Source organism: Microcaecilia unicolor, chromosome 5 (genome assembly GCF_901765095.1).
Source record: "Microcaecilia unicolor chromosome 5, aMicUni1.1, whole genome shotgun sequence".
NCBI lineage: Eukaryota > Metazoa > Chordata > Amphibia > Gymnophiona > Siphonopidae > Microcaecilia > Microcaecilia unicolor.
Genome location: NC_044035.1, coordinates 341,358,535 through 341,379,356, shown reverse-complemented (window position 1 = coordinate 341,379,356; position 20,822 = coordinate 341,358,535). Strand labels below are relative to the sequence as shown.

General features: G+C 46.7%; 1 protein-coding gene across 3 annotated transcripts in view; it reads right to left on the bottom strand.

Moving 5' to 3' along the window:
• CMIP (c-Maf inducing protein) overlaps nt 1-20,822 on the bottom strand; it is a 321,266-nt gene that overhangs the window by 34,341 nt on the left and 266,103 nt on the right. For all 3 annotated transcript variants that reach the window (XM_030204511.1, XM_030204512.1, XM_030204513.1), the window contains exons 8-10: nt 12,189-12,292; nt 10,736-10,840; nt 6,843-7,196 (exon numbers count right to left, since the gene is read on the bottom strand). In XM_030204511.1, the coding sequence (XP_030060371.1) occupies nt 6,843-7,196; nt 10,736-10,840; nt 12,189-12,292 (563 nt within the window). The remainder of the gene's footprint in view (nt 1-6,842; nt 7,197-10,735; nt 10,841-12,188; nt 12,293-20,822) is intronic.

Sequence of the window (20,822 nt, the reverse complement as noted above, 5' to 3'; positions counted from 1 at the left end):
CCACATCAGATAAAGAGGAAGAAGAAGAGATAGTGTCATCTGCCGACTCATGGATGTCTAAACGACATCTCTTAGGAGATGAAGGGGCAGCGGAGTGAGAAACTGTAGCACACTGCGTCAACTTTGACTGTCCCTGCTTGGTCTGGTGTAAGAGCATTATAAAGTCCGGAGAGTACAGAGATCCCGATGCAGCCGAATGCTCCGTCAGGCCCTAAGGCTGTAAAATGGTGGCTGCTCCTCACTGCCAGTCGGCCCTGACGTTTAATGTCAGCAAGTGCAAGGTGATGCACGTGGGAAAGAGGAACCCAAGTTATAGCTACGTCATGCAAGGTTCCACGTTAGGAGTCACGGACCAAGAAAGGGATCTAAGTGTCGTCGTTGATGATACGTTGAAACCTTCTGCTCAGTGTGCTGCTGCGGCTAAGAAAGCAAATAGAATGTTAGGTATTATTAGGAAAGGAATGGAAAACAAAAATGAGGATGTTATAATGCCTTTGTATCACACCATAGTGTGATCCCATCTCGAATATTGTGTTCAATTCTGGTTGCCGCATCTCAAAAAAAGATATAGTGTAATTAGAAAAGGTGCAGAGAAGGGCGACAAAAATGATAAAGGGGATGGGACGACTTCCCTATGAGGAAAGGCTAAAGCGGCTAGGGCTCTTCAGCTTGGAGAAAAGGCGGCTGAGGGGAGATATGATAGAGGTCTATAAAATAATGAGTGGAATGGAACGGGAAGAAGCGAATCGTTTGTTTACTCTTTCCAAAAGTACTAGGACTAGGGGGCATGCGATAAAGCTACAAAGCAATAAATTTAAAACGAATCGGAGAAAATTTTTCTTCACTCTAAGTGTAATCAAACTCTGGGATTCGTTGCCAGAGAATGTAGTAAAGGTGGTTAGCTTAGCGGAGTTTTAAAAAGGTTTGGACGGCTTCCTAAAGGAAAAGTTCATAGACCATTATTAAATTAGACTTGGGGCAAATCCACTATTTCTGGGATAAGCAGCATAAAATGTTTTGTACTTTTTTGGGATCTTGCCGGGTATTTGCGACCTGGATTGGCCACTGTTGGAAACAGGATGCTGGGCTTGATGGACCTTTGGTCTGTCCCAGTATGGCAATACTTATGTACTTATGTAAAATGGCGCCCGTTCCTGCGCTCTCCTGCATCAAAGTGCGCACTGGACCTGCTAGAGAGACCGAGGACCCCTACATATTTGGATGCTGCGACAAATCGAAATGGCTGCACAGCAAGTGTTTCACTTACCACACGGGGCCTTTAAAAGCAAAAGGGACACAGTTCTTGTATTTAAAAAAATCCTTTCAATAATGAATTTTGATTGTAGAAAGACTCGACACGGGCCGTGTTTCAGTGCTACCACACATGCGTCAGGGGTCACACCAATGACGAAGAGGCTCATACAGACAAATTCAGAACATTTGATGATTTTCAAGCTTGTCTATAATATATTTATTTATTTATTTGTTGCATTTATACCCCGCTCTTTCCCGCTCGGTAGCAGGCTCGGTGCGGCTTACATAGTATGGAATTACATAGTACATATTCCTCCATATATCCTACAATATAGAACTCACGCACACCTTCAGTATTCATATTCTACAATCAAAATTCATTATTAAAAGGATTTTTTAAAATTGTTTTTCAAGGCCCTTTGTGCTGTTTTTTTTTTGCTTGGACTTTGTTTGTACTTAGTTCCCTCTCTTTGTTACACTACCTCACTTACCACATGGCCATTTTCTTTTTACAGAACTCGCCTTTTACCAGTGGCGTTCCTAGGGGGGGGGGGGGGGGGTCCGCCCCGGGTGCACGCTGCTGGGGGGGTGCCGCGCGCCTGTCCACCGTTCGTTCCATGCTTCTTCTCAGCCCCGGAACAGGTTACTTCCTGATCCGGGGCAGAGAAGAAGCATGGAATGAACGGAGGACAGGCGTGCATCCGGGGGGGGGGGGGGAGGGGGGGTGTTCCTTCGTGGGGGGGGGGGGGGTGTGTCCTTTCGCCGGGGGGTGTCCGCGCTGCATCAGGGGAGGCGCTGCACCCGGGGGCGGGGCGCATTGGCGATCCGCCCCGGGTGTCAGCCCTCCTAGGAACACCACTGCCTTTTACCCACTTCAAAAAAAAAAAAAAAAAGAGGCCCTTTACCCATAGCTGGTTACGTGCTGAATATTGCACTTAACCGGCTATGCATCTGCTGGCTCCAGAAACCCGGAAATGTTCCGGTATTGAATTTCCGGGTTTAACACCGGCACCAATCAGCAAAATGCTTATCGTCGTGGGCTGAATATTTCTTAGCAGATGAGGAGAATGCACTTAGAAATGCCAACAAATGAAGTCTGAAGGTGGGCTGGTGGGGTAGACGTCTTTGACACACATTATTCAGCGGTGTCGTGGTCTCACATGGGAAAGTATTTGGTGGCTCTCCTTGAGCTCAATTGGATCCAAAGTGGCCCTGACTTAAAAAAATTAGTGAAAACCATTCTCTATATAGTTTTGGAAATGCAGAAAGGAACTGACCAGATTTCAGTGCCGGACGCTTGAAATTTTGACAATTAAATTTGAGATTCCCCGTTAAGGTAAAATCATGTGCCCCTGAAGCAGGAACACGCCAACATGTGGCCACATCAGGCAGGTGACTTTTGTACTAGCAAATGAACTACACATTATTAAAGTTGTTTTTTTTTTTACTATACTGCGTTTTCTTGATTTTTTTACAACTATTTTCTGCCAGTAAGGCAACCAAACAAAAGAAGATCCTCAGGTTTGGAGCATCTCCTGTTTCTGCTAACCGCTTTCACTCACTGACACGTGGAGAGTACGTGGACAGACAGGCATGTTGCAGCTGCAAACTGATGAGGGTTAGAGCTCACTGCTTCATACTCAACACACCCTCACTCCTTGCCTGTTCTAAATCGCGTGTTTAGGAGTCTAAATACGCAGATTTTGAAATATCACCTGCAAGCACACGAGGCCTTTGCTCAGAGCAAACAAGAGACCTAGAATCTGACCCTTGATCTAACCAGACCATTTTTTTTTTTTTAAATCTGTTGTACTGTTATACATCCTATTTGATCTTCTTCTCGGCCTTTTTAGCCTTTTCAGCTAGGGATTCTCTCTGCTGCTTGTCCCAGGCTTTCGCCAATTTGCAGAGCCGGTGTTGGGAGGCGGGGCTAGTGGTTGGGCAAGACTTCTACGGTCTGTGCCCTGAAAATGGCAGATACAAATCAAGGTCAGGTATACACAAAAAGTAGCACATATGAGTTTATCTTGTTGGGCAGACTGGATGGACCGTGCAGGTCTTTTTCTGCTGTCATCTACTGTATTACTATCCACCTTATAATTGAAAGAGAAAAACGCCTAGATATCGACCCAAATCGGGAGATAGACGTTTATCTCACAAAAACGAATAAATCGGTATAATGGAAAGACGATTTTGGACGTTTTCAACTGCACTCCATCGCGGAAGCGTACAAAGTTGACGGGGGCATGTCGTAGGCGTGGTGAAGGCGGGACTGGGGCATGGTTATCACCCGAACAGAGATGTGCGTCTTTCACCGATAATGCAAAAAAGTATGCGTTTGTATCTAGAATTTAGGGCACTTCTCCTGGACCCTGTTTTTTCACGAATAAGGCCCCAAAAAGTGCCCTAAATGACCAGATTACCCCCAGAGGGAATCGGGGATGTCCTCCCCTGACTCCCCCAGTGGTCACTAACCCCCTCCCACCACAAAAAATGATGTTTCACAATTTTTTATTTTCACCCTCAAATGTCATACCCACCTCCCTGGCAGCAGTATGCAGGTCCCTGGAGCAGTTGTTAGGGGGTGCAGTGGACTTCAGGCAGGTGGACCCAGGCCCATCCCCACCACCTGTTACAATTGTGCTGCTTAATGCTTAGTCGTCCAACCCCCCCCCAAACCCACTGTACCCACATGTAGGTGCCCCCCTTCACCCCTTAGGGCTATAGTAATGGTGTAGACTTGTGGGCAGTGGGTTTTGAGGTGGATTTGGGGGGCTCAACACACAAGGGAAGGGTGCTATGCACCTGGGAGCTCTTTTACCTTTTTTTTTGTTTTTGTAAAAGTGCCCCCTAGGGTGCCCGGTTGGTGTCCTGGCATGTGAGGGGGACCAGTGCACTAAGAATCCTGGCCCCTCCCAGGAACAAATGCCTTGGATATATTCGTTTTGAGCCGGGCGCTTTCATTTTCCATTATTGCTGAAAAACAAAAACGCCCAGCTCACAAATTGTCGAATAAAACATGGACGTCTATTTTTTTTTTAAATACGGTTCGGTCCGCCCCTTCACGGACCCATTCTCAGAGATAAACGCCCACGGAGATAGACGTTTTCGTTCAATTATGCCCCTCCACGTATGTGTTGGGTGGTTACGGAGCCAGACATATGAGCTCTGTCTAGCTGCAGCCACTGGAATAGTCGAGTACCTGCCATCTTCCTGTGGTTTATTAACCACTCAGTCTAAGGCTCCTTAAGCATTTTCTTCCCTGACATTGTCTTTCGCTGGAAATGGACTTACAAGTCACGAGCAGTCAAACATTATAAGCCGCTCTGGACAAGAGTGATAAATATGATGCTAGGGAGAGAGATTCAGGCCAAAGGGCAAGTGACTGCACTTGAAAGGCAGAAACAGCAGTAGTGACCTTTCACACGACAGGAAATCTCTGAACTGAAACTCTGATATTCCTAGTCCCACCCCATGTTACAGAAAGAACAAGTTCCCCAGGGTCCTTCCTATTTTCCTTTTGCTATTGTGACAAGGCATATACAGATTTGGTAGGGGACTGGATTTACAGAGCTATAACTCCGCTGTCTGAAACCTTGAGCTAAAGGTGTGGCCCCACTCTCATCCCCTAACCGTGGGACTGATCCCACAGAGCACCGGGGAACTGCATTTTGCTCAGTTTGCAATCGCCTATGTTGTGGAACAAATTGCCAGAAGATTGAATAGTCTACAACTAACATTATTATCTGTCTGCCAACATTTGATGATATATTCTCCAACTAGCCAATCATACCAATGGGTACAGCGTGATTTACTGAGACCCTAACAACACACTGCCCTGGTCCCACTGAGCGATTCCGCATAACGTGTTACTCCCCTTAGTACTGAATGCCCTTACGGCAGATCTAACTTCAAATGGAACCCAGTGAAATACAGTTTCCAGAAGTTTCTTCATGATCTAATAAAATGTGCCTGCTGTATCTCGGAAGCCAAAAGGGAGCATAAAAACATAAATTTAAGAAGGAAAAAAAAGGAGTCAGATTCCCTGTGAAAAGAGCCAAGAATTCAAGCAAGAAGGCTGAAAACACAATGTTATACCAAGGAGCTGTCGGCAGCCTGATGAAACGACAGCCATGCATGCTCCTGCCTACTGGGAAGGCCGGAGCACATAGGACATTAGGAGTTCACAATGATTACGGAAAATGAGACTAAGACTGGGGAAGTCAGAGCTCACAGAGTGCGTTAGTCCCTGGAGAGGACGTCCAGATGGGGACAATGATTCGGGATTCCAGAAGATGCACTGAATGGAAGCAAAGCGTCAGGAAAAAAAACCCAACAAGATGCAGCTTGCGTAGAGAAGGCAGACCCTACTGGACTCATACAGAAATGGGCTGCGATTCCGTATGGGAGGTTCCTGGCCATAGCAGCAGTAGTAGTACACCAACCTCTAAATCAGTGCTTTTCAACCCAGTCCTCACCCAGCCAGTTGGGCTTTCAGGATATCCACACAATGAACAGCATGAAAGAGAGATTTGCAAACTGAGGAGGCAGTGGCATGCGAGTCTCTCTCACGCATATTTATTCTGGATATCTTGAAAACCCAAATGGCGGGGTGTGCCCTGAGGACTGGGTTGAGAAGCACTACCCTAAATAACCTGACCACCACTACTAAAATTCCTCCAGTACGTACTTGCTATAGATGAGATGCACTTACCAGGGGTCTTTTACTAAGGCCCGCTCACGTTTTTAGTGCGCGCTAAAAATAGGCACGTGCTAAACGTCAGAGATGCCCATAGGAATATATTGGCACCTCTAATTTATTTATTTAGATTTTGCTCACACCTTTTTTCAGTAGGAGCTCAAGGTGAGTTACATTCAGGCAGGGGCGTAGCTACATGGGGCCACGGGGGCATGGGCCCCCACAGATTACGCCCTGGCCCCCTCTACATTTGAACCCCCCCCCCCCCCCCCCCCCGCCGCAGCATCAGGTACCTTGTTTGCTGGCTGGGGTCCCCAATCCCCGCCAGCCGAAGAGTCTTCTTCAGCACTGGTCGACTCCTGCGCCTTCGTTGTGTGATCATCTGTTTCTGACGTCCTGCACCGTGCATGTAGCTCCGTGAAGGACGTAAGGCGTCAGAAACAGATGATCACACAGAAAGCCACTGGGTGTTCAGAATCTGAGTTTACAAGTTCACCATGTTTATCAACTAAAAGGGGAAAGAGAGAGGGACGTCTTCCACTCCACAGATTACCATCACTATTACAGCAAAATCTCCCAGTGTGAAGTTGCGTTTCAAGGGATAGTTAAAACTAGCCTTCCCAGCAATGGTCTGCAGACTGAAAACAGAAGATGCATCCAGTCCTTTATATCCTGTCATCTAAGGTACATTTTGGACCTGGAAAACTATTATTAGAACTTGCTGGTAGGGTCAGGTGCCAACTTCGCATGTCTGCCATTAACATTAGCAGATGATGGGCATCTGCGCACCTTCCCAGTTACAGAGACATTGAAGACGAAGAACCAACAAGGAGAAACATAATGCTACCGTCAAGGAGATATTCTTTCAAGGCTCTAAACAAATACTTACAACATCTTGAGAATTTCCACGTAGCAGCCCAGCACCCGCTCTGCCTGGGGACTCAACTCAATGCTCATCGCACTGCATGTGGGGCTGACCAGCAAACAGTCAATCAGGTTGGGCTCGCTGTCACCCCCAGCGCTTGCTTTCAGCTTCTGATTGGCCGTGTTGGTGCGCTCCACTTCCACGTGGATCTCGTTGGACGTGACGATAGTGGACTTGAGGCGGGACTCCGCCGACGTTGCTTCCTGCGACACCAGGTCGGGGCTCGTGTGGAGGAGCCTCAAGGGTAAGTTGGGCTTTCGGTCGCATTGCTGCTGGCAGCCATTCCGGATCTCCTTCAGGCTTGGGGAATTGTCGCGGCTGAAACAGAATAGCAGCGAGAACCTGTTAGAGCGAGATCTGCAAAACTTGCAAAGGTGGTGCGAGACGTGTAAAGCGTGTTGTCCATGGGAGGAGGTGCACCAACACCCTTGCTTAAAATCTTACCACAGTGACACTATTCCCAAACTACTGATTTGTGCTTATTCTGAAATTCCTATAGTACTCTCAGTGAAGGAGAACCAGCAGGGGAACGGGTGGGAAGAAAGGACCCCAGATGAGGAGTTAGAAAAATTCAGCCAATCTACTGGAAGAACCCAATTTTGAATGGGCAGGATTAGTACTAGTTCCCCTCCCCCTCCCCCCATTTTTGCCTTCCCTTCTCCCTCAGTTGTGAACACTACATCCATAATATCCAAGCCCCAACCAACACAGGGAGCAGAAACCCTCAGCTCTGAATGAGCCAAGGTCCCTTCCCATGGCAGTGCGGGACACTGAGCCACCAGACCCACCTTCCATGCTGTTTTATTGCACTTTAACATCCTTTCAGATTCGGTTCTAATTTGTATTAAGTTGTGTTTGGAACCCCATCCATTGCTTGTCTTGAAATTACAGTACATGTAGCCTAACCCAAATCCTTTTGGCCAGTATTGTGTTACGGATATCATAACTGGTCCCTCCACCATTCCACTAAGGGCACTTTTCTACGAAGGGCAGACACTGCTTTCACTGAGGGGCAATTCAAAAAGCACTTTAACCAAGTACATTAGCTAATCTGAAAACTACCCTCTTCTGGATGGCTGGAAATACTCACAGGCTTTTGGCTTGGTTAAAAAGAAATGCTCCCCGGGACGGGTTTAGGCTGGAGGGTGTACATGTGATTTTCATTACGGATCTGTGCTACTTTACAACCCATGTTGGCCACCTGCACAAACAGCAGGTGAAAAACATATGGGTGACCTTCATACGCAATCAAAGAGGAAGCGCCTTGGCAGTTGCACATCGACAACATGTAAGGTAAAAGTATCCACTCACGTTACAACTACCAGGAATCTTAAAAACTGTCCCCAGCATTGTCCTGACTCTGCAAAGGCTGCCACCCCCTCTGCCAGCAGGCCACACCAGCCTTGCCATCTTCTTCCTCCTCCTTTCAGTCATCCACTGTAACTCCCACTGCATCCCACTAGATTCATGGTCTATACCTGGTGACAAGAGCAGCACGGACCACTGAAAGCGTGGCTTCCTGTGGGCTTGGCCTGGTTTCTCTGCCCTGCAGCAACAGGAAACTCACAGATGCTGCCACCTTTATGGTACTGTTGGGTATCGGAAGAACCCCCTCAATATTGGGAATGGAGGAATGATCTTCATACACTCCTTCTCTGGGCAGCCCATTCTACGCCTAGGTGGTGGAAATAATTTGGGGTTCCTGAGTCACTCACTGTGAGAAACTTAGTTCTGAGTCAATGAAGATTTGCTCCATTGGTTTATTTTGTTTTCCTTTGTTCTTTGGGAGGGTTAGGGGAGATGATTACGCTTTGGTTGGTGGCTGTCTGGAGGGCTATAAGAATCCAAGCCCTTCACATTCTGAGCGTTGATTGGTTCATGGGGAAAGGCTGGGGGATGGGAGGAGATGTAAGATTGAAGTTGTTTGAAAAATTGAACTATACATGTATAAGAACGTTGTCCTATATTTTATTAATGTGTTCAATAAAACCTGTTTAATGTAAAGGGTGGTAACGCAGAACTCTTTCCCCACAATTGTTCCCCTTCATTCTAGATGTCTACTATACCTATATATAAGAACAGTTAGGTCCTGTGACATTCATGGCATAAATGCACAATGCCAAACCGCATCAAAGGGCAGAAGAGCGCTCCAGATGACGAAGTGATCAAAGCATATCCAGTGCAATCCCCAAGGTTGCTACACATCTTTCAGATGGTACAAGCAAGGCCTTTCTTTGCATTCCTACAACCAAACTGTTAACAATAATTGGGAGCAAGCAGCAAACGTTTTTGCTGCTTCATACCTGCTTTACTTTCTGGAATGTGGACCTGAGCTTAGGGTTACCATATGTCCGGATTTACCCGGACATGTCCTCTTTTTGAGGTCATGTCTGGGCAACCGGGCGGGTTTTGCCAATCTGCCCGTTTGTCCGGATTTCTGGACAAACGGGCAGGCTGGTGGGCGGGCTGTCCTACAGGACGGCCCACCCGCCAGCCTGCCCGTTTGTCCAGAAATCCGGACAAATGGGCAGATTGCTAGCCTCCCCTCCCCTTACTTACTACTGCCCTGGTGGTCTAGTGACCTCTTCCTCCTTCGGGACAGGAAAGAGCCCCCCTCTTTCCTGCCCGGAGCGCTGCTCTGCATGCACATCCTTCCTGTAGGTGATCTCGGCGCCGATTCAAAATGGCCGTCGAGAGTTGACGTGACCTCGCGAGACTTCAACTCTCGGCGGCCATTTTGAATCGGCGCCGAAATCACCAACAGGAAGGATGCATGAGGGCAGCGCTCCGGCCAGGAAAGAGGGGGCTCTTTCCTGCCCCGAAGAGGTCACCAGACCACCAGGGCAGTAGTAAGGTAAGGGGAGGGGGGGTGATGGGGTGTGTGACAGGGAGGAGGGGAAAATGTGACAGGGAGCACAGCGAGCGCGTGAAAGGGGGCGGAGTATGTCTCCTCCTTTTGGGGGACAAAATATGGTAACCCTACCAGAGCTTTGCTTTGCCTTTCCCACATCCAACCTGCACATATTATCCAGCTAGCTCTATACTACAAATCAAAAGATACAAATAAGGAAGTTACTTCTGCAAGTGGCCTGTGTTTTTCAGCAGAAGTACCACATGCCATATGGTGTGGAGTCTTTTCCTGGTCTCCATTTTCGCTTCAGATATAGAGACCAGGAAAAACAGACTCCACACCATTATGGCACATGGTACTTCTGCTGGAACAGAGGCCACTTGCAGAAGCAACGTCCCTATATCTGAAGCAAAACCCTTCCATATGTCACTTTAGCCACCAGCATCATTAATATCACCATCAGGCATATGCAGTGCGTTTTTTTCTAGTGAAAAAGGTGCCGGTACTCGAATGCCAGGCCACCCTTCAGGGGTGGGGTGATCACTGAGAGATCCACCCCAGAATGGCCAGGCCCCCTGCAACCAGTCACAATCTATGACAAGGCAGAATTGTTGTGTAGAGCCTGAGCTCTTTCCTTAAAACTTGGGGACCATGGGTCAATTTTAGTAGACAACGGAAAAGGTGCCGGTACTCAGTACCCCCAAGTACCCCCTCAAAAAAAGCCATGGGCATACGTGATGCACACACACGTTTCAGTGTTTCCCAAGAGGGCAGGCCTCCAGAGAACTAGGCCACATTCTGAGTGTTTCCCCAAGAGGGCAGGCCTCCAGAGACCTAGGCCACATCCTGAGTGTTTCCCCAAGAGGGCAGGCCTCCAGAGACCTAGGCCACATCCTGAGTGTTTCCCAAGAGGGCAGGCCTCCAGAGAACTAGGCCACATCCTGAGTGTTTCCCAAGAGGGCAGGCCTCCAGAGAACTAGGCCACATCCTGTGGATCTGTACTGACCTGTTGATGAATTCTTCATAACACGAGTAAATGGCTGCTAGGCAGACGGCTACAAGATTTGGTAAAACACGCGGATGGGGGCAATTCCCAGTAGGACCGTGCATACTGGAATAAAAAGAAGAAAAAACAAACAAACCTTAGTTAAAATACTGTGGTGATACAGAAGAATCTTTAGTCCCACTGGTCTGAGAGCTTCTTCCTGCTCCTTTTGGACAAAAAGAACTGACTTCTTTCGGGCTACGGTACCAACACCCTTCCTTCACAACTATCTGCGGTTTCCCCCATATTTTACATTTCCTCCCCAACTACTACAACAACAGTCCTTGGCATGTACTGTTGGTTATGTAACACCAGACTGCAGATTCTGGGCTAAAAGCTGAAAAAAAAAAGTATTCAGAGACAAAATAAAATCCCATCTGGAGATGCAGGTAACCCCCCCCCCCCCCCCCCCCCCAAACAAACCGGGCTTAAAGAGGGCAATTTTCAAATATTTTACTCAACTAAAATGGAGTGTGTTTGGGGGGAGGGAGACACCTTGAAAAACTGCCTATCCCTTCTGCAGGTAAATGCACCTACACCATTTCATAGGGTTACCATATGTCCGGATTTACCCGGACATGTCCTCTTTTTGAGGGCATGTCCGGGCAACCGGGTGGGTTTTGCCAATCTGCCTGTTTGTCCAGATTTCGCCCACCAGCCTGCCCGTTTGTCCAGAAATCCGGACAAACGGGCAGATTGCTAGCCTCCCCTCCCCTTACTTACTAGTGCCCTGGTGGTCTAGTGACCTCTTCCGCCTTCGGGATAGGTAAGAGCCCACTCTTTCTTGCCCAGAGCGCTGCCTGTTGCTGATCCTCGGAGCCGATTCAAAATGGCCGCCGAGAGTTGAAGTGACCTCGCGAGTCTTCAACTCTCGGTGGCCATTTTGAATCGGAGCTGAGATCACCAACAGGAAGGATGCATGCAAGGCAGTGCTCCGGGCAGGAAAGAGGGGGCTTTTTCCTGCCCTGAAGAGGTCACTAGTCCACCAGGGCAGTAGTAAGGTAAGGGGAGGGGGGGCGACGGGGTATGTGACAGGGGGAGGGAAAAATGTGACAGGGGGCGGAGCGAGGGTGTGAAAGGGGGTGGGGCGGGGCATGTGTCCTCCTTTTTGGGAGACAAAATATGGTAACCCTACCATTTCATAATGGGGACACTTTTACCCACATCAAAAGGACTGGGCCAAGTCAACACCATGCTAGGATTTCATTTTAAAATTCCCACTCGTGAATTCAGCCACAGTTCTGTCCACACAATAAAGGAGATCTACCTTTAGAAAATGAGATAGCAGGCCTCAGGGGGACAGCAAGATTGCTGCAGAGTAATATTACTCCCTAAATACCTGAGAATAAACCCACAGGCGCAACAGGAAAATTCACTAAACACAGAATACAAAGGCCTTTTGGGGGCCACTGACCTCTGTATAAATTTCTTCACCACCTCCATCCCCGCATTCAGCTCATTCAAGGCAAGAATATACTCCTGAGTAAAGAGTCGTAGGCGAGGGCATTTTCCAAAATCCTGCACAGTAAAAGAGAAACAGATTTAAGAGGGCCACCAACAGCCCACATTTCTATCTTAAAACGTGCGTGTTTTCCATTCTCTTTACACCACCTATTATGGCTGCCAACACGGAGAACCTGATTTTCTTCTTTCCATCTTATCTTAAGTTAATTTTGATATATTGGATGTAAACCACTCAGAAAGGTCTATCAAATTTTAAATAAACTTGGAATACTTTCCTAACAGGGCTAGTCAGAGGGCGGAGCGGCTGGCTCCTAAATGACATAGGCTGGAACTGTCCCTAATCCTGCAAAAATTCACAAATGATCCAAGGAAGCTGTAATCAGTGACTGTTCTCTAGGTGTGTACACATTCATTCTACACCAAAGGATGACACACGACTCTCAAGCCGGAAGTTGCAGTCAGAAAATCTTTATTGAGGCACCAAAGAAACACATGACATGGGTCCGTGTTTTGGCGGACAAGCCACCTGCTTCAGGGGGTCACAAACACTCAGAAGACACTGCTCTGTAATGGCACCTGATATAATACATATAAATGGCTAAAGAACTCTGTCGGTGGAGGGAAGAGAAAACAACTGGAGCTCGGATCAAAATGCCATTGTAATCAGGTGCAACCGAAGCTCTGATCAAAATGTCCCCGTAATCAGGAGCAACTGAAGCTCGGATCAAAACGCCACTGTAATCAGGCGCAACCGAAGCACGGATCAAAACACTGCTGTAATCAGGCACAGCTGATGCTCAGATCAAAATGTCGTCGTAATCAGGAGCAACTGAAGCTCAGATCAAAATGTCCCCGTAATCAGGTGCAACTGAAGCTCAGATCAAAATGCCACTGTAATCAGGAGCAACTGAAGCTCGGATCAAAATGCCACTGTAATCAGGTGCAACTGAAGCTCAGATCAAAATGCAACTGTAATCAGGTGCAACTGAAGCTCAGATCAAAATGTCACTGTAATCAGGAGCAACTGCAGTTCAGATCAAAATGCCACCGTAATCAGGTGCAACCGAAGCACGGATCAAAACACTGCTGTAATCAGGTGCAACCGAAGCACGGATCAAAACACTGCTGTAATCAGGTGCAACTGAAGCTCGGATCAAAATGTCCCCGTAATCAGGAGCAACTGAAGCTCAGATCAAAATGTCACTGTAATCAGGAGCAACTGAAGCACGGATCAAAACGCAGCTGTAATCAGGTGCAACCGAAGCACGGATCAAAACACTGCTATAATCAGGCGCAACCGATGCTCAAATCAAAATGTCGCCGTAATCAGGAGCAACCGAAGCATGGATCAAAACACTGCTATAATCAGGCGCAACCGATGCTCAAATCAAAATGTCGCCGTAATCAGGAGCAACTGCAGTTCAGATCAAAATGCCACCGTAATCAGGTGCAACCAAAGCACGGATCAAAACACTGCTGTAATCAGGCGCAGCCAATGCTCAGATCAAAATGTCGTCGTAATCAGGAGCAACTGAAGCTCAGATCAAAACGCCACCGTAATTCGGGAGCAACCGAAGCTCAGATCAAAACGTTGCCGCTTTTGTCCCCGATTACGGCGATGTTTTGATCTGAGCTCTGGTTATTTTCTCTGCCCTCCACTGGCAGAGTTCCTGTTGATTTTGTAGCCACTTATATGCATTATATCTTCTGAGTGTTTGTAACCCCTGTCAGGTCTTCCTTTGGTGCCTCAATGAAGATTTTCTGTTTGCAACTCCTGGCTTGAGAGTTGTGTGTCATCCTCTACTCCTTTGGTGTTCCTTGGATTGTCGTAGAGGATATTCCTGTTTTCCCTTGGATATCGTTCACAGTCATTCTACAACATACACACACACACAACGCAATTCCATTCCTGTTCCACCTAAACTCTGCGCAGTGCGCCTTTTAAGTACGCACAAGCTGGTAAGGTGCAGATACCTGTATGTATCTCTTTGGCCACGTAATTTTAAGAATCATTTTGCACGTGTAAACCATGCTTTTCACTTGGAAAATGCTCTATACATATTCGAAGAATAAAGTGGCTTGGATGAATCAGTGGCTGGTACAGCTGCCCTTCATTTCCCACTACTGAACTTCCGCTTATAAAATTAACCCCCACCTGTACCCACAATAACAAAAGATAACTCATTTTTTAGCATGGTGCTCCAGCAGCCATACTGGCTCTGGAAGACACCAGAAGCTTTGTGAATTGATATACGCTTTTCAATAGCTACTGACCCATGTAAATTGCTAGATTGAAAACTGGCTGCCCTCTTTGTGGGCAAAAGTTTTCAGCTTGTTCCACAACCAACATTTTTTACCCACAGGGAGGAATGGCGGTGAGGGAAGAATGGAAATCCAGAATGTGCCTGTAGCAAAACAGATACAAATCTCTGGGGACACTCATCCCTCTAGGTAATTGTGAAACGGAAAGTCTGTGAGCACTTTCCCTTTTCAGAACTAGTGCAAAATCCTTGGATGAAAATAGTGGTGGACTTTTGTTAATATGTGTTACAACTTGAAGGGAAAGGGACTTGATATACCGCCTTTTTGTGTTTTTTTTGCAACTACATTCAAAGCGGTTTACATAGTATATTCAGGTACTTATTTTTGTACCAGGGGCAATGGAGGGTTAAGTGACTTGCCCACAGTCACAAGGAGCTGCAGTGGGAATTGAACTCAGTTCCCCAGGATCAAAGTCCACTGGGCTAACCACTAGCAAATTCCATGTAGAAGCCTGCCCTTGCAGATTAGCAATGTGGCCGCGCAGGCTTCTGTTTCTGTATGTGCAGGACGTCAGACTTACAGAAACAGAAGCCTGTGCGGCCACGTTGCTGATCTGCAAGGGCAGGCTTCTACACGAATTTGCTAGTGGAATAGCAACATTCCATGTAGAATCTCCAATAGTAGGAACATTCCATGTAGAATCTCAAATAGGGAAAGGGAAATGGGACTTGATATACCGCCTTTCTGAGGTTTTTGCAACTACATTCAAAGCGGTTTACATAGTATATTCAGGTACTTATTTTTGTACCAGGGGCAATGGAGGGTTAAGTGACTTGCCCAGAGTCACAAGGAGCTTCAGTGGGAATCGAACTCAGTTCCCCAGGATCAAAGTCCACTGCACTAACCACTAGGCCACTCCTCCACAAATTAACACCTCCCCTTTTTATTAGATCCATAAAATTAAATAGTACATAGGAACAGGATCCCTGTGGTCTACTCTGAAAAGATCCTGATTATATTATCATTTTTGTTGATCTCATAAAATATATCCCGGTCTACTATGATTCTTGTATTCGCTGCGGTTTCCTTTACATTATACTTTGATAGCCCTCTGGATACCTGCAGGGCAGCTACACACGTGATTATAGGCATGTACATATGAGTGTGCATTTTCACTGTCTTCAACCATCCCCAGAATCCCCCCCCTCCCCTCATTTATCTACTTTTGAGAGTGCAACTTTCACCCCAGCAGAACTGAAAATCATTCTCAAAATGCTTTACGTGATGTGCTGGAAACCAGGTGTAGATCAGCCTGTGTGACCTGTACCTGGAACCAAATACTCATCATCGTGGTTGATCCAGTATGTGCTCAGTAACAGGAAGGGCTGTCTTCGTCTGGGTCTCAGTTATATTATTCTTTACCAAACCACAGCAGGAATCGAATCCTGCAGTTATTTCCCGGTAACAATGTTGCCCACGTTCAAGATCTGATACACACGCATACGTAACACACACACACACACAAACAAACACTGATTGAGGGACTGTAGATGATTAGATTCGGCCTGTTGACAGAGCCTTCCTGTGCAAGGGAAGTGGGAGGAAGGTGGATATATTATGTTTTAATACAGTGCATAAGAGATAACAGCCTCTTTCAATCTCCTTCTCGCGCTACACTAACCATTCCTTGGACAGGGAGCTACAGATATATACTGTTAACTTTCTCAGCATCAACCATGGAAAACACGCAGGGAAAAAAAAAAGCTGTGATTCAAAATAAAACTTTAAGCATCAAATTACTTCATACAACAAGATGTTTGCTCTAGGTTAAGACCTTATCACTCACAAAAAAAGAAAAGGATTTGGTACTTATCACATGAAAAACGTCACAGATAATTGACAGATAGCATTACCTGCAAATGCAGGTGTTTCCCCACCACCACCAGCAGGTACACAGAGGTTTCCGAGCCGGTAACTGAGATCCAGTACATCTGCAATTCATTTGATACCCTTGAATAGTGTGAACTGTGGACAGTGAGTTTATACTGCTGCCTTCCCAGGTGACTGTCTGGGAAAGTCGCAGGAGAGCACCAGGTCCTGATGTACACAGTCAGGGGGCAATGCTGGGGCTGGCACTGCCACCCGTAAGCCAACAATGACAAATTTGCTAAACTCTTTCTCCTTCAGTTCCGGTGGGATGGGATTATCAGGGATTTCAGACTGTGCTATCTGAACAGCTATCATGGACTATATTCAGATGCTCTCTACACTTTGTACCTCTAAGCTACATCTCTCCCCTTCATGCTTAATATGGCTTCCCTCCTCCCCCAAACACCGGTGAAGGTCATCGCACTGGTCTGAGGAGCACAAATTCAATGAAATCAAGCAATGTAGGTCGGGGATCCTCAAGTCAGTCCTGATGAATTCCCCAACCCAACCAGTCCTTGAGGGCCACGAATGGGCCGGGTTTCTCAGGCTATCCTATACACCTATGAACGTAGTGACAGGCTTATTGATAGTTTTAAATAGACGGGCATAGGTAGTACATATGCAAATCTATCTCATGCATATTCATTCAGGATAACCTGGAGACCCAAAACATTGACGGCCTTTACGAACTGGAAGTAAACACCATTGCCCTAGCTAGTCAGATTTTCAGGAAATCCACAGCAAAATATGCATGAGACATTTTCATGCACAGTGCACTTCCACTGTATGCACATCTACCTCATGAATACCCAGTGTGGATATCTTGGAAAGCAGACTGGCGAAAGGGTAACCTCAAGCCCTGCTTGGGAAAATCCAATGTGGAGTTTCTCCAGCAGCCTCCCCCCACAGCTACTTATAATATCACCATCGTGTCGAGGTGAGAAAAACAAGACCCATATACAAAACAACTTCGAGGAATACCCTTGAGATGGACGCAGTGTGACTCTTCCTATGCTGAAACATCAGAACACATTTCTAGCATAAAACGTCCTCAAATCATAAGCAAAATGCAGTGTGTAGTGTACATAATAACCCGGTGTCTGAATCCAGGCTGATCAGAGGATCCTCTCTTAATTTACAGCCTCCTAAAGAAAAGGGAAGCTATAAACTGATACTGGATTGTACGTGACATGTGTATGACCAATGGCAAAATAAACACCCCACAAGGAATACGCCACTTTCCGTTTACAAAACAGTGAGGGACATTACAGTACAAATTCCTAGCACAACAGCCTAAGAGAGTGGCAACGGATAAGAAACTGGCTACGATTCCTGCTTCAAAAGAAAGCTGTAGGCGTGCACTGTGCAATATTTCAACAGGACATACGATCAGAAAAGTTCACTCTGGCCCATTAGCAGTTATACAGGTTAAGGCCAAGCAATTATTACTGACTTCTGCGAAGCAGCAGGTCTGCAACTAAAAGTGGCATAAATGACCTTCAACTCCCTGATTGGTTCCTGCACATGGTTTAATATCATTGGTTGTATCCTGGTCGATCTGGACTGATCAGCTGCTGGGTGAGTGACTCTCAAGGGTTATTGGACTGACAGCACTCAAGAAGGCCTGTAACACATGCAAGAGGTGTAGCAGAACTAACAGAAAGCCTGCATTTCGAAAGGGACCAGATGAAATGCTGAACACTGTGCAATTCACTGTACAAACCCGTCTAAATTTAGAAATCACCTACTTATCAAAAGAGAAACACAAAAATGGCCAGAATCAGTGCATATCTCAGCTGCTTGAGTTCCTGTTTTGCCCTCTTGGGTAAACAAAGCCCAGACCTTTTTAGAGCCGTTTTGATGACAGAACTAAAAAAAAAAAATCATTGGACATTGCTACACTAATGGCTTAGTTATTTCTTAGCCGAGAGCTTCCCAACCCTCTCTTGTAGAACACACAGCCAGCTGGGTTTTCAGGATTAGCACAATCAATATGTATGATTTTAATTTCATTTTTTTGGATTTATACCCCCCCCCCCCCGAGTCTTCCGAGTTAAAAAACTCAGGGGTCCTTTTACAAAGGCGTTCTGAAAAATGGCTTGCGGTATTGTAGGCGCGGGTTATGGGCTCACGCCACTGACCTAGCAGTAAAGAATCCGGGTGGTAATGCCACTTGCTGCGTGTCGGTTACACGCGCTCCAAAATAAAAAATATTTTTCATACGCACGTATTGGATGTGCGTCAAAAATGAAATGACCACAAGAGCCACATGGTAGTCGGGCGGTAACTCCATTTTGGTGCGTGCAGACTCTTATGTGGCTTAGAAAAAGGGGCCCTCAGTTCGATGTGGCTTACATAAATTAAGTGAAAATACAATGTATAGATACATGATTAGGATGAAGTAGGCCTTAGACGGGTCAACAAGTCAAAAGGTAAAAGAGGAACAGAATAGATATTCAGGTCATAACTATCAGAAATGGCGTCAACAAAAAACAAGTTCTATCAGAAGAAATTACTTATCTAGAAACTTTTCTCAATTTTTTGTGAAAACGTTTCTATATAAGAAATTTCTGCTGATAGGTGTGATTTGAACTCAATTCCTGTTGAAGGCATTTCTGAGGGTTATGACTTGAATATCTAAAGCTGTTCCTCTTACCTTATGATATGAGACAAACTTGCATATACAGAGACCCTCTGTATAGCAGTCTACCTCATGCATATTCATTACGGTGTTTCTGAAAACCCAACTGGCCAGCAGGCTTATATTTGAACAAGAAGGACGCCCATCTTTCGACACAAATCGGAAGATGGGCGTCCTTCTCACAGGGTCGGCATAATCGAATGCCAATTTTGGGTGTCCCCGACTGCTTTCCGTCGCAGGGACGACCAAAGTTCACGGGGGCGTGTCAGAGGCATAGCGAAGGCGGGACTTGAGAATGCCTAACACATGGACGTCCTCAACCCATAATGGGAAAAAAAGGGCGTCCCTGACGAGCACTTGGACGACTTTACCTGGTCCTGTTTTTCTTATGACCAAGCCACAAAAAGGTGCCTGAACTGACCAGATGACCACAAGAGAGAATCGGGGATGACCTCCCCTTACTCCCCCAGTGGTCACTAACCCCCCCCCCCCCCCACCCTCAAAAAAGAACTTTAAAAATATTTTGTACCAGCCTCAAATGTCATACTCAGGTCCATTGCAGCAGTATGCAGGTCCCTGGAGCAGTTTTAGTGTGTGCAGTGCACTTCAGGCAGACAGACCCAGACCCATCCCCCCCCCCCCCCCCCCCACCTGTTACACTTGTGGTGGTAAATGTGAGCCCTCCAAAACCCACCAGAAACCTACTGTACCCACATCTAGGTGCCCCCCTTCACCCGTAAGGGCTATGGTAGTGGTGTACAGTTGTGGGTAGTGGGTTTTTGGGGGCTCAGCACACAAGGTAAGGGAGCTATGTACCAGGGAGCAATTTGTGAAGTCCACTGCAGTGCCCCCTAGGATGCCCGGTTGGTGTCCTGGCATATTAGGGGGACCAGTGCACTACGAATGCTGGCTCCTCCCATGACCAAAAGGCTTGCATTTGGGTCATTTCTGAGATGGGCGTCCTTGGTTTCCATTATCGCCAAAAATCAGAAATGACCAAGTCTAGGGACGACCTAAATTTCAGGATTTGGGCGTCCCCGATCGTATTATCGAAACAAAAGATGGACGTCCATCTTGTTTCGATAATATGGGTTTCCCCGCCCCTTCGCCGGGATGTTTTGCGAGGACGTCCTCAGCAAAACTTGGGCGCCCCTTTCGATTACACCCCTTTAGGTGTGCCTTCAGGAGATGAGTGAGAAGCCCTAAATCGGAGTCCCCCAATTAAATCCTCCACATAGCACTCACTGTGTGACCCCAAGCGGATCAGCTAAGTGCCCTGTGGGGGGGAGAGATGATGAGTTCTGATCACTGATATTATAATAATAAAACACGATCGTATGGCTATCGCTTCCTGGACAAGGCTGCTAACCCATCATCTGACATCATAAGCCACTATCTGCCCCCATGTCCTAGCGAGCTGTTTTAAAACTTTCCAGGATAACACAGCTGCTCATGCGGGTTCAGGAGGGATAACTGGGAAATCTCTTCACAATTCCAGTGTGAAGCCACTTATTCCAGCTCGCCTCGCAAATGCCGGTTTTCAATTTGCAAAAAGCTAATAAAAGCACCCCTCTGTGAAGCTAGCTCACAGCGAGTGGCGTGCCGAGTTCTGCTATTTATACTGCGTATACAATCTCAGGAGAACTGGATTTATAAAAAAAAAAAGTTTAAGCCTGGGATCCAGGAACAACATTATAGGATGGTCTGTTGACCATTATGAAATATGAAAAAAATGTTTACATGTCTGGGAAG